The sequence below is a fragment of the Gopherus evgoodei genome, chromosome 2 (genome assembly GCF_007399415.2).
Source record: "Gopherus evgoodei ecotype Sinaloan lineage chromosome 2, rGopEvg1_v1.p, whole genome shotgun sequence".
Lineage (NCBI taxonomy): Eukaryota > Metazoa > Chordata > Testudines > Testudinidae > Gopherus > Gopherus evgoodei.
In genome coordinates this window covers 190,185,966-190,200,666 of record NC_044323.1, presented here as the reverse complement: position 1 = coordinate 190,200,666, position 14,701 = coordinate 190,185,966, and the positions used below count along the sequence as shown (strand labels likewise).

Genomic DNA, 14,701 nt, shown 5'->3' with positions numbered 1-14,701 from the left:
TATATTGAACAGAATGTTCTTTGTATGGTTCTTTTGAATCCATAGTATCTTATCTAATAAAAGCATTGTTTATAATTAAAGCACTTAAAACCAACTATACACTGAGTTTCCTATAGACTTCCTGAACTTTCTTGAGTTTCTATATCAAACTCAGTTTGTCTAATAAAAGTAAAAGTTGAGTCACTTAGTTAAGCAATATTTACTGATTTTGTATGTGTGTTTGTGGTTGTTTTTTTCTTTTCTTCTCCTTTTAAAACTTTCCAGCTCAAAGATCTGCCCAGGAACTGCCTTTGGTGGAGAAGCAAAGTGCTGACAGCTTTCCTGTGATTGGAGGGAAAAAAATTATACTGTCTGGCCATAACTTTCTACAAGACTCCAAAGTCATCTTTGTGGAGAAAGCACCAGGTATTTTCTTTAAAAGTAGACAGTCTGCATCTTTTTCTTGTTTTGAAACCCAATGGAAATTTGATTACTGAATGGTGGTAATGTAAACACTGTCAACCCATTTTCTTCCACATGTTTTCCATGTCATTGGGTGGAACTGTGTAGGTGATCTCAGCAATATGTCATGCTATGGTTGTATATAATGCAATTGTGACACTGAAAGTGAGAGTTTGGAGTTTATTTTTATAGCAAACCACAATTGTGCCTGGCAGGTTTTCTTAGTTATTCTAGTCAAAGGCATTCTAAGAATTTCATCACATTTTAGTGCGAAAACTTGCAAGATACTGCTGCTTCTTAAACATTTTTATAATTAGTGGGGAGATCAAATTGACAGTGCCTTCGTGTGGTAGGTTTGGTGGGGAAGGGGATGTGTTTTTTTTTCCTTTTGTGGTGAATTTTTTTATTGACCTTTAATCCTCAGTGTCAGGTTATGTAGAAAATGTAAGCCTTGTAGGGCTTTGATGATTTATTAGGTGTTGGTTTAAGAGGATTAACATTGTCAAAAGCCTGTCCAGTGCAGGCTCATTCATTTCAAAGGAACAATTTTATTTTTTGCCATTAAGAACCAGGGTTTCTCTCCCACACACACTTTTATTCATCAGGTTTACTGTGACTGATATTCTAGCATCCTGAGCGTCCCAACTCACCCTCAAGTCAATGGACATTGAGGGCACTCTGTACCTTATGGGATTAGGCCCTATTTGAAGTTTTAGGTTAAAGCATCTGTAGGGATTGTAGTTCATGTAATGATGATGCAAAATATGGTATTTTATTTCTGATGAGATGATGGTTACAGTGGAGCTGTGAGTAAAAGGCAGGCTCTGAAGGGAGATAATTATGGAGGAGTATTCTTGTTTTGGAAAGGGTTTCCCTGGTGCTGGCACAAGCCATACATTCCACAGCTGCCTGCTGCAACCCCCTGAACTGTAAGCTGTCTTCTGAGCTTCTCAAACACTTAGCATCTCACAGCCGTTCAAGTGCAGGCTTTGACATTCTGTCTATTTAACCCTCACCATTCATTAAGTTCCAGTAAGACTGCACTTCCCTGCTGTGTGACTATTGTCAATGGTATGTCTGGGGGAGGCATGTGTTTGTGCTGAGTCAGGGAATCTCCCTAACAAATCTCGTTAACAAATCAAAGGAGATGTGAATTTATTTCAGAGAGGTCCCTTCAGAACTTGACCCATGCCAAAAAACCCAAAGAGCCTGTCTGAAATTTCACAATGGGGTTCTGGTTTGGCATAGTTTAGGTAATCAAAACTATACCTAGGAATAGCTCCATAAACATGAACGGCTCAGATTCTCTGTTGATGCAAATTGGCTCCATTGACTTTAAAGGGCAACTTTTGACTTCAGCAGAACTACATTGATTTCACACCTGCTGAGAATCTGGCCAGATGTGACTAAATAGTAATGCAAATATCTGTCTATTTTTTAGAAAGTGGAAGAATTACAACTTAAATATAAGTTCCAGAGTCTGCGTGAATTGGGAAGAGGGAAGAAAAGATAGTTTCTTTACTGTTTAGTCCTCCATGTATGAAAATGGGTTTAGATGACATTTCAGAAATGAAAACCTAGATTGGACTCATTACAGGAAGGAAACTGCCTTAAAGGTTGTCCTCGTTGATGCATGTTTTTTCTGCTTTACTTTCTCACTGCATTGGAAAAATTTTTGAAAGATCATCCTTAAAAGGTACCTCTGAATAAGAAGCTCTCCAGTCATCTGCAGGTAACATCGCCTGGGTATATAAAGCTATCCCCTTTTGCAATATTACATGCCAAAACCAAAATTTGCAGTATGTAGCCTTCAGTTACATGCATCCAGATAAAGGCCAATCCTGCAGTTCTTACTCAAACAAAAATCCTGTTGTAGTCAGGGCCACCCCGGGGGGGGGGGCAAGTGGGGCAATTTGCCCCAGGCCCCTCTGGGGCCCCCAAAAGAGTATAGTATTTTATAATATTGCAACTTTTTTCTATGGAAGGGGCTCCCGAAATTGCTTTGCCCCAGGCCCCCTGAATCCTCTGGGCAGTCCTGGTTGCAGTCAAGAGGAGCTTTGAAGGCTCCTGGATTGCAAGATCCGATCCAAAATACAGTAGAACCTCAGAGTTAGCCCACGAAAGCTTATGCTCAGATAAATTTGTTAGTCTCTAAGGTGCCACAAGTACTCCTGTTCTTTTTTCTAAAATGTTCGTAACGTTTGAACAAAACATTATGGTTGTTCTTTCAAAAGTTTACAACTGAACATTAACTTAGTACAGCTTTGAAACCTTACTGTGCAGAAGAAAAATTCTGCTTTTAACCATCTTAATTTAAATGTAACAAGCACAGAAACCATTTCCTTACCTTTGCAAACCTGTTTTGGAAATTTTCCCTTGATTTTTTTAGTAGCTTACATTTAACACAGCACTGTACTGTATTTTGTTTTCTTTTTGTCTCTGCTGCTGCCTGATTGCATACTTTTGGTTCCAAATGAGGTGTGTGGTTGACTGGTCTGTTCATAACTCTGGTGTTTGTAACTCTGAGGTTATAATGTAATTTTTTTAGGATTTCTTTTTAAAATATAATTTTTTAGGATTTTTTAAAAAAATGTAATAATAAACCAAACAATGGACAGGTGAGCACAGTACAAAGTATTTAATATCAATAATATCTATGTATATGCTGAAGTGGAAGTAAATAATAGAGTTCTTCCATGTCACATAGTAAAACCCACAGGAAGAGTCCTGGGGCACTTGGGATTGTGGGTAGGGGGAGATCCATATACTATGATTTCCCACTGCATGTGGATAACATCAGAAGAATCCCTCCCTGCCCCCAAATTGTCTAATGAATCAGGAGCTACTTTGCTATCAATGGTAAGTATTCCATCTGTTTATACTAGAAAGTCCAATCTGGTGTATAACTGAGGCTAAAATCATAGTCCAATTTAAGTAATCTGAGTAGGTTTGTTGTACTCGTATGATGAAAACCTTGGTACATTCAAATGGTTCAGCTTTGCAAGGCATTGAGCAGGACCTTGAACACCGATAAAACTTAATGGGAGTCAGAGGCACACAGCGCTTCGTAGGACTGAACCCAAGTCTCTACAAGCTCAATTGTGGGCCTTCCTAGTGATATAACCTCCTTGAGATCCAAGATCCCATAAAAGATAGCAAGAAGAGCATCTGCCTTCCACTGTAAAATGATTAATCCCTTAGACAAAATCATGGCTATATTCAGAAAGTTAAGCTAAATAGGTTGTCTACTTAACTTTTTCCTCTTGTTTCCTAGGCTCAGTTCCTCATTTGCTGCATCACCTAATGTAACATGACATTTAAAACAATTGAGAATGATACACCATTGTCTCAGTGACAGGCTTTTCCAAATTGTTCTTCAGCAAAATCACTAAATTTATTAAATTATTAAACAAAAAATAATTTCAATCACCCTTCATTCTCCTGATGAGATCATCTAGCAATTATACTTTTAAATAAAAGTAGGGCAAATGGAGCTCCAGCATAGTCAGTCTCTCTCTCTCCCCTTCCACACCCTTCCCCCCCCCACACACACACTTAGAAAGTTAGGTTACTAATCTTTGTGAAGATTACTAGATATATTACTCACTTTGTTGTTGTTGTTGTTGTTAAATCTAAATGTTGATCACATTTCTACTGGGTAGCAGTTAACGCTAGGATTTCAGCTATTACAAATGTAATAGACCTTGTGAAAAATTACAATAATAAAAAAAAGAATGTAGCAGTTATGTATAATTTTACATTATGCTACATGGGTTCCATTCAATATTTCCTACTCAGGCAAAATCCCTAGGCTAGGGTGTAGATGTAATGTGAATAAGAACGTGATATTCTGCATGTTTAATTGGTTAATGCAGGATTAGATTTTTGTCTGAATAATTTCTTTATGTCCGCTGAGTGCATTGTAGTCCACTGAATATTTTCCCATGCATGAGTTCTGAGTTTTCTGTCTTTAAGGGCTAACCCTCAGCTGTTGTAATCTCCTGAGGAATGGCATTATTCTGGCCTCTTTGCGTGGGGAATCTGTCTCTCTTAACAATGACTCATACAAAAGGGAATCCCTGAAGAATGATCAAGTCGGTTCTTGAACTAGGGAGGCAGCAGAGTCGTGTTTTCAATTAACTCCTTAATTACTATTTTTCAGCAAAGAAGTGTTTTGAAACAATGTGAAATACTAACACAGCCTATAAGACACTGCATCTCTTGTGGAGAGGAAAGTGCTTAGTTGAGGTGATTAGTTGCATTAAAAAAGGCTTGTTTAAAAGTAGAATTTCTTTGTAATACAGCACAGCATCAAGGCAGCTCTTTCAAGATAAATAATGCGTCTCTTCAGAAGTGCACTATAATATGTTCAGACCTTTTATACTATCATAAAAAAGTTCAAGTACTGAAATAAGGCCTTATTTCAAAGAATTTTGGTCAATCCTTTATTGCTTGCACATCAGACCATATTTTCCAGTAATGAAAGTCAATATAAAATTCATATCCAAGAAACTCAGCTACAGTAGTAGTAAAAATGTGTATGCCAGTTATGCTTAAGAGGTGTGATCTTTTAAATTCAGAATTCCCTGACATCAGTGGGTCCCACAATGACTTTGTTCATTACACATTACTCTTATGTATGTTCTGCTTTTTCAGTTTACTTCTTCTTTTAAAGTTTGTGGTTTTCTCCTCCTGCTTGAAACAGAAAAAACCCCAGATTGTCAAAATTGACAAGTGATTCTAGGTGTCTCAATTTTTATTGCCGGACATTAGACACAGTATGGAAGCCTGGTTTGTTTGTTTGTTTGTTTATAGTATCATCTTCAGGGCCGGCTCTACAGTTTTCGCTGCCCCAAGCTGAAGTTGCCCCGGACAGCTAAACATAGAAGCTGCCACCGAATTGCCACCGCCACGGAAACGGGCCTGCCGCCCTAAGGGCACACAGACTCCCCCACCCACCCCCCGTCAGCGGCAGCAATTCGGCGCACTGCTTGGGGGCAAAACAAGGGGACTGCTCCCCTTGCAGAATGCCGCCCCAAGCACCAGCTTGGAACGCTGGTGCCTGGAGCCGGCCCTGATCATCTTCAGACATTAGATGCTCAACAATTTTGGTCAGATGCTTGCAGCACATAAGCACAGAACACCTTAATATTTGTATACAGGCATTTAGACATGAAGAAAAGGTATGCATTTTATTTACATAATTTGATACAGAAGAAACACATTTGCTTTCTGAGGAAGTATACTGAGCTTAAATGACAAAATATTTCCTTTCTGGCACAATGACTCCAAAGAACATCGGTTCTGTTCTAATGTTACAGCGGATAAAGCTGAGTAATTTGTTTTTCAAAACTAGTTTTTCAGTAGCAGCATTAATTTGCAAGCTGTAGAAGGCAAAGAAACACAAAGATAGTCCTGTACCAACCCCAGAAATCACCATATTGGAGACCATGCTGATGATGACCTTAAAGCAATATTATTATGGATGATGACCCACAGAAATGAGTATATAATTATCGTGACAGTAAAATAACAGCTTCTCTTCCAAAAAGCTCACAAAAAGTTTCATAGGGTAACCAGCCAGGAATGGAACCAAGATCCACAGCACCAAAGGACAGCGGAGACTAACAGATTAGGTTCAAGGGACTGAAATGCTCATTACTGGCAGACTTTTTCAGATTCTCCAGACTTCTTAGCTGTGATGCCAAATAGTTCTTCACAGGGTTACATGTGTACTCTGTATCTCTTTTAGTAAGGCAGGATTCCACTAATGCATTTTAAGCCCCATACACACTCATTTGTTTCTATGCTTAATGACCAGATCAGGAGGTAAGAGAGCTAAATCTGAAAGGTAGGAGTTCAGTGAGCAAGATCATCACACAACTGTTTTGTTTTTTGGTTTTTTTTTTTCAAATAAATTCAAACCAACCTTCTGTCGTGTTTTTTTTTTTACCTTTAATTTATAGAGGTATCTCTTTATGGGCAAGGATATACATTTGTATTTCCTATGACAAATGTAAATGCTCAAGCATTTCTCACACTTCTTTCGTGGATATTAGTAAATTTCACAAGATAGTAGTATTGCTGTTTCTCTGGATGACTTCAGTGGTTTTGAACATGTTGTTAATTACTCAAATATCAAATCTGCAGTGATTACTAGCACCTATATATTCTGAGACCCAGCTACAAAGCTGACTGTCCTTAGATATTAGGCTTCATAGACTTGAGGCCTAATATCTAAGGACAGTCAACTTTGAGCATGTTATAGTCTGTCATTTTTTTTTCCTATTTCTGGAATGATCTCAAACAGAACAGGATTTTCTCAGATTTAGTCATTATTAGAAGCTATTAAACAAAACTTTTTGTAAATATCATTTATTCTGTCACTTGCTATATCAAACATTTGCTTGCCACTTAGCTGTGATTGTTTCTCTTCCTTGATAGGGCAGGCATAGGTCTTAAAATCTATACAGTTAGATGCCATGGTAAGGGATAGAGCCAAGCAAATAGCTGATTTATATATATATAATATTTGGTTTGGTGGTTGAACTGAAAAATACAACTGAAACAGATTTTATTTTTCTTGATGGAACAAAATTTTTTTAGGTCAAGTGAAATGCTTGTAATGTTGATCTGAAATGGCATTTTCTACACAAAATGTTTGATTTAAAATGAAATATCAAAAGAGTTCATTTCAAAATGTTAAAACAAAACATTTAGACATTTCAATTTTTTCCCCAAAACTGTTTGCCAAATTTGACCTAAACTCACTAGTAGTTTTGATGCCCCCCAAAATGCAGTTACTGGTAAATTTATTCTTCACCCAAAAAGTTTTGCTCAGCTCTAGTAATGGGTACTATAGAAAAGACTTAGGATAGTTAACGAAAATCAGGTTTCTGGTGCATATGCTCAGAGAAAGTACATTTAAATTTGCTTTCAGCAAGTATTTCACCAGGCAAGCTTAAATTCACCCATTATAAACTTTTGTGCTAGTAAAACCTGGCCTAGTGAATGTTTACAGACAGCAAACGCAAAAGGGAAGAGACTACAGCCAACACGTATTCATTTAGAAATGTGAACAAACATTTTTCAGATTGTTTTGCAATTTTCATGATCTCTGGCAAAGAATAGAACCAATGTGCTGCTGCTGTAAGGTGTAACTTCTATCTAAAAGCATAGAAAACTGTTGGGAAATCTCAGCTTTGCCTGCTGAATATTGCCCAAGCAAAAGCCTTTTCATACAGCAGGCATTCAAATGCAGTGTTGTCGCATGAGGTGATTTAGTTTACAAAACATCTGATAACTGATATGCTCCTGAAGCACCTTTGGATGTAATGGATGTAACCTTTGGATGTAATTCTGAGGAATCACATGAGCTTTTCATTTTTCTCTAATGCACTGGAAAGCTCACGACTTGAGTCTGTTTTGATGAGATGTGATGTGGAAACTGGTGACCAGCATTTTGGCAGAGCTCCATTCGGTAAAAGATCTTACATTCTCAGAGATCTTTCCATTGCTCTTTCTATCGCCAGTAGCAGTCACAGTTTGGGGGGCAACTAGCCAAAAAAAAAGGGGGGGTAATGTTACTCACCGGTAATCAAACTGTAGCTCATATAATAAATAAGCAAGTGGCATAATACCCTTATAGGTGAGCAAATGCTACATAATTTTGTCTTTGTCTGCCAGTTTATCAGAGGTCAGCACACAAATTCCACTTAGTACTAAGAGTTTATTCACTGGCTCATGTGCAGTGAGAGAGACTAGAAACTTGAGAGGCATATAGTTGGGAGCACAGAGCTCATGTGAAGGTCACTTGTACCTTGTTCCTAGAGATCTGTTGGTAGCTTAGGAGGTTTCTGGCCATTGACCAGAAACAGATATCCTTGGGCTGATCGTGTCATCAAATAATGAGGTCATTAGATGGCTGAATCTTTTCATGCCTATGCAGTAGCTATGACGTAGCTTGTAGGAATTGTCAGCATGTTTCAGATTTCCCTGGCTTTTTAGCCTAAGGAATGGTAAAGATAAAATGGGACAGCATCTGTACACATGAGATGGTATCATCACCAAACATCACTACGGTGCCTCTGTCACAATTAGTATTCGTTAAGTGCCTTTGGTCAAGTACAAGCATTTTCTGTAGACTAAGGACAGGTTTGTTTGTTTTTTTTAAAGAGAGGCAAAAGATATGCAGGCAAGCATGCCTACAGTTGCATGCTACTGCAATTGCACATGAAAATGAAAATTTAGTGAGCTATCTAGCCATTTGAGGGATAAAGCATCTGTTTTGTGCATGCAATGGTGTTACTTGTGTGCAGACCTCAGACTTGAGCTTTGTACAATCTGATCCTTAAATACTATATTGATGTATGTAGTGCATCACTTTAATGTTACCGGTGATATTTGATGCACATGCCGTCCACAGAGATAGGTAAAGGTCCAGTGAGCTAAAGAATTGTAGATCCCAATAGTAAAGCTGAGAGTGTGGTTCTATAGAAATGCCTCTTAGAAAATGTCTGGTATTTTCAATCACATTTTCAGTTAGGTTTAACTGAATGGCAAATTCAGATGTGCAGAAGTTGACTGAACTGAGTAGGGACAGGTTTTCTGGCGGTATCTATGGTTGGCTGGGCTGAGTTGCCAACATTCCTTCAAATAAAACAGTGACTGGGAGACCACAAGTCCAGTTGCCAGACAGTTGTTTGAGCATTCTTGTGAATTTTAGGTTACATCTGTGTGGAGCTGGCAAGGGGGCTCCTTCCTCTTCCCTCCTTTCTCCCACTCCCTGCTACTCTGCAAACAAATCTGATCAGCTGGGAGGAAATGCCACTCAAACACACAGATTTAACTCTGACCCTTGAGGGATTGGAGCTAATGAACAGACGAGAGGTGGGATGGGACACCAGCCTAGAAGGGAAGATAACATGATTGAAAAATGACTATAAACTTGCTCCTTTCTACACAGGTTTGTGCCCTGCATTTGCAGTTGTATCTCTTATTAGTAGGTTAATTTCATGTAGGTGGCATGGTAGAAGTGGAGAGAGAAGGAGGAGAGGATAGTGGGTTTGTTCACAGAGTTATTAGGTTTTAGAGCTAACTTTCAAGTGCTTAAAAAAATTAATTGCGATTAATCACACAATCACATTGTTAAACAATAAGCAAATACAGTAACCCCCGCATAATGTGCTTTCGCTTAACGTTGTTTCGATCTTACATCCCTGCTCAATTACGGAACATACTCATTTAAAGTTGTGCAATGCTCCACTATAACATTGTTTGGCTGCCTGCTTTGTCCACAGCTGACTGCCTCCCATCAGCTCCCCTATGCCCCCCCCAGTGCCTCCTGCCCGTCAGAGGGCCCTGCAGATCAGCGCCTTCCCCTGCTCCCCCTGCCTCCTATCCTGCGGCAATCAGCTGGTTTGCAGCGTTCAGGAGGGAGAGGGAAGGAGCGAAGATTCAGCATGCAGGCGCTCTCTCCCTTCCCTGCCTCCTGAACGCCGCAAACCAGCTGATTGCCATGGGCAGGAAGCAGCGGAGGGAGCGGGGAGGAACAAGGATGTGGCATGCGGAGTAAAGGGGGAGGAGGTGTGGGAGGAGAAGAGGCGGGTTAAGAGTGAGGGCTTGGGGGAAGAGTGAGCCGAGGGTTGAGCCCCCCCACCTAGTGCTTGCACGGTCAGGGAAGCTGCTGCTGCTGCTGCACAATGTGCTTCTCCTAGCCTACAGCACCTTCAGCCTCCTGGCCTGCCTCATTGTCTCCAGTGCCAGTGGGCTATGCCTGTGTGGGGTAAGGTGAGGGCACCTCCCATTGCTTCATACTCAGCAATGATGTTCCCATTGCTTCATACTCAGCAATGATGATTGTAGTATTAAATTGTTTGTTTAATACTTATACCTGTATTAAATTGCTTGTTTAAAATGTGTATAATGCCTTTTGTCTGGACAAAAAAATTCCCTGGAACCTAACCCCTCCATTTACATTAATTCTTATGGGGAAATTGGATTCGCTTAACATCATTTCGCTTTGTCGCATTTTTCAGGAACAGAACTACAATATTAAATGAGGAGTTACTGTACCATTTGTTTAAATATTTTTGGATGTTTGCTACATTTTCAAATAAATTGATTTCAAATACAACACAGCATACAAAGCGTACAGTGCTCACTTTATATTTATTTTTATTACAAATATTTGCACCGCTGACTACAAAAGTGCCATGTAAATGCCTGTTCTCACTTTCTGGTGACATTATAAATAAGAAGAGGGCAGCGCTGTCTCCTGTAAATGTAAACAAACTTGTTTGTCCTAGCAATTGGCTGAACAAGAAGTAGGACTGAGTGGACTTGTAGGTGCTGAAGTTGTACATTGTTTTGTTTTTGTTTTGTTTTCGAATGCAGTTATATAACAAAAAAATCCACATTTGTAAGTTGCACTTTCACAACAAAGAGATTCTACTTCAATACTGGTATGAGGTGAATTGAAAAATATTATTTCTTTTGTTTATCTTTTTTACAGTGCAAATATTTTTAATAAAAAATAATACACACTTTGATTTCAATGACACAGAATACAATATATATGAAAATGTAGAAAAACATCCAAAATATTTAATAAATTTCAATCGTATTCAATTGTTTAACAGTGCGATTAAAACTGTCATTAATCGTGATTAAATTTTTTTAAATTAATCCCACGAGTTAACTGCAATTAATCGACAGCCCTACTAGGTTTCCTTTGGAGTTTTCTTATCCAAGTACACACCTGACCTAGCTTGCTTAACTTGTGAGAACTGGTGGTATCTAAACACAAGGCTGGTTGATTGCAGCTCTGAATGAGAGGAGTCCAACTTAATATCCACTCTCTCCTCTAGCATAGAAACCTACCCTTCCCTCAGGATATAACTGCAAATCAATCATCTCCATGTCAGGCGATAACATGAACACACTTCACAAGGAATGAATTATTAGAAGATAAATCTAAAACTTGTGGCTCCTGTAACGTGGAAGGATTTGGATGGCAATGAAATGCACATTAACTTGAATAAGGGTAGGGTAGGGTAGGCTTTGTCTGTAGGGCACCCAAAAATCAGAACATATGGTCATGCCATATTCTGCTCTAACAATGTCTCTGTTTGGACCCCAGTATTGCACAGTTGCTGTGGATCTCCTATATAATAAGGTGAACTGAGCTGTTCAGGAAATCAGTGTTGACAGCAAATTCACAACAATTAAGCAAACAATGGGTTCCTTTAGGAGAAAGTAGTTCCAAACCTTTGGTTGAAAAATATATCCATGTAAAAACCACAGGCCCAATTCACCATTGCAGCCAAGCTTGGCTTAACTGCAGACTGGAAGGAGGCAAAGTATAGGCAATTAAATCCTAGATAATATCTGTTTTTTTCTATGTCTTTGAGTGACCGCATGTTTATTATGGAAGCTGGAATATTTTTAATCTATTCAAGTAAAGTAAGACAATATAAGCGTCTACAAAGTCTCTTGTTATGTCCATTTCATGGAGGCAAAGCTGGAGTGATCACCAGACACAGATGTCATATGCTTTCGGGTTTCTAGTTTTTTTGTTGTTTTGATAATGCATATTCTTTGATCTTGCTATTTCTCCTCTTAATTTTTGTGTGCCTATAAAATCTTCATGTTAATGTAATATTCCAGCTAAACTGCTGGTTTGATTCTTGTGATCTCTTAAACCTCTAGCTATTCAGCAGCAATTTTCTGGTGTATAGAAAGTAAACACAGTCCTAGAGACACATAAAGATAATTTCTGACATACACCAATAAGGATTAGAAGACAGCAAAACAATTCTTTGGAAAGCCTTTATAGCTCTTTGACTCTAAGTTACCGCTATGTTAAGAAAAATACTGAAGCCTAAGAGACCACAATATATCTAAGTAACTGATACTATGAGGTTTACTCAACTTCTTTTAGCGCTTCTGCTGTGTTAAAACAGGCCTACAATGCCTTTTTATGTGGAAATCTAGTTGGGTGTGGTGGGGAAGCCGTTTCTGTGACTCATGCTGCAGGGAATTCCCTAATGATTTAGAATATTTTTACTTCTGGACATCTGCACAGTTTCCTTTAACTCTGCAGTGAGCAGTTGATAGGAGTGAACTACAAAGAACCATTCACTGTTGAGCCATTCCATTTTAAATGGGTTTTATATATTGAAAAGTTAAAAAAAACCCATACTAATGAAGTAGGTGTACCATGTTTTCATCACTAGTAACTCCATGTGCTTACCACCAACTGAAAAAGAATGCTAAAGCAGAGCTGGACGACGTGCACTCAGAACAGAAAATGCTATCAATAAAGGCACATCACAGTTATCAGTCTTTAAATGTCAGACTTCCCAACAAATCCCTGTGTCTTCAGTTGACAATTACACTGATCACCAGCTGTAAATTGTGACAAACAGCACTAATATTGCCCTTCCAGACTCTTAGATCCATCCTGAGTAGAGAGAGCCAAATTGTTTCCTGCTTGCATAGAAGTTTTGTTATTTGTGTAGCTGGTTCCCCACACTCCAAAACCCACTGAAAACTCCCAGAGTGGGGCCAAGATTTAATCTCCAGTAATTTCACTGGGCTTTGCTCTATGTTCTCTGTGGCGTGCCTCCTTTCCCCGTGCAAAAAAATTAAAACCCTGAGGCATTCTCTTGATCCAAAAGAGAAGCGAAATGTGAGCTTTGGAGAGAGATTTCCCATACATCTATCCCTTCAGTGTACCATAACACAATGTTAACAAACACTCTGACTGAAATGAGGCATTTGATTTGGAGAGTGGATTTTAAAAATACTTTGTAAACGTAAATAAATAAATTGGAAAAGACTCTCTCTCTCTCTTTGTATAACAACTGCCCATTTGGGTACAGTAATTCCAGAGAGTAAACTTTAACGGGAATGCCTGAAATGTGTCTGCTTCAGCTTTGTGTTATGTCTGTAATTTGAATTATTTGCATTTTGGAAAGGTATAAATTGCTCTGGTGTACTTTTGTTGGCCCTTGGCCAAGCAGGGAGTTGCCTTGGGCTGTGAGTCAGCCAGGCTGATGCAGATGTGGCAGACTTACAATGGAAACTTTTGTGGTGTATCGGTCCTCACTCCTCAGGCATTCTGACAAGAGAAGGTATCCTATATACTTGGTAGGATACTGGGCATATGTGGCACTGGAAGAAAAATACTTTTCCCTGAGAGAGGCAAATGTTTCAAGCCCCCACAAATTGTTCCATTCCCATCTTTTTTTTTCTTTTCTTTTCTTTTTTCTTTTTCATTTTTTAATTTCAGCTGAACTGTATAAACCTGCAAAACATGTTTACTGTGAGAAGTTGACGTAGTGGTCTAAGGTTTCCCTCCTGGAGTTGATCCCAGTCCGTGGGCGTTGAGATTTCCTACTCGGTTCACCAGACGTAACATGAAGAATTGTCTACTTTTTTTGTCTCTGCTTCATAACAACTTCTCCTCCTTATGTTTTGGTTAAATGAAATGTCACAAACTCTTAATGAGTCGTCTTTTCCCCCTCCCCCTTAAACAGCAAAGGTCTGGACATTCTCAAGAGAATTTCTTATTGGAGCAAAAGCTAGTGTTCTTATTAGCTTCTAGATAATAGCCAAAGAATAAACACAGCTCAGGATTATTTTATATAGAACAGTTTAGATTATATCATCTAAAATGTTTCTGAAAAAACTCACTCTTTGTCATCATAAAAATTTCAAAAGCACATAATGGCAGCCCTGGATGAGGTAATTGAAAGATTAGCTGTAGAAGGAGCCATTTTGAATTTTACAAAAATATTGCCAAGAAATAAAAACAGAATCCTGACTCAAGTCATTCATCTTGCAAGGTGGAAATTAAACATAAGAAAAAACCCTGAAGTTTGGTAATCCACTTACAAAGGCAAATTTAGCACATGCTCATTACTAGACTGCACTTCTTTAGGTAAAAACACTACTAAAGCAGAGGTTCCTAAGCAGACTGTAACTCTGAATAGTTTGTAGTACTGTCAAAATTCTGATACTTTCAGAATCATGTTAATTTTGACTTCAGTTTAACTTTTTTTTTTTCATGGAGAAAAGATGGGTCCCAGTTTGACAGATTGTGGTCAGATTGTGGTTTTTTTATTGTCAATTTAGAAAAAGCATCTTGTGGATTACTCCTGCAAGATCTGTTTAATCCTGTCAGTCCTAAAAGACACTGCTAGAAAGATTTGAGTGCTGGTATAGCTAATTCTTCTCTTCTTTCTCCCTATTATTA

At 38.6% G+C, this 14,701-nt stretch overlaps 1 protein-coding gene across 3 annotated transcripts in view; it reads left to right on the top strand.

The window, feature by feature from the left end:
• The window catches only part of NFATC1 (nuclear factor of activated T cells 1), a 143,802-nt gene that overhangs the window by 67,083 nt on the left and 62,018 nt on the right, over positions 1 to 14,701 (top strand). For all 3 annotated transcript variants that reach the window (XM_030552598.1, XM_030552599.1, XM_030552600.1), the window contains exon 6: positions 265 to 405. In XM_030552598.1, the coding sequence (XP_030408458.1) occupies positions 265 to 405 (141 nt within the window). The remainder of the gene's footprint in view (positions 1 to 264; positions 406 to 14,701) is intronic.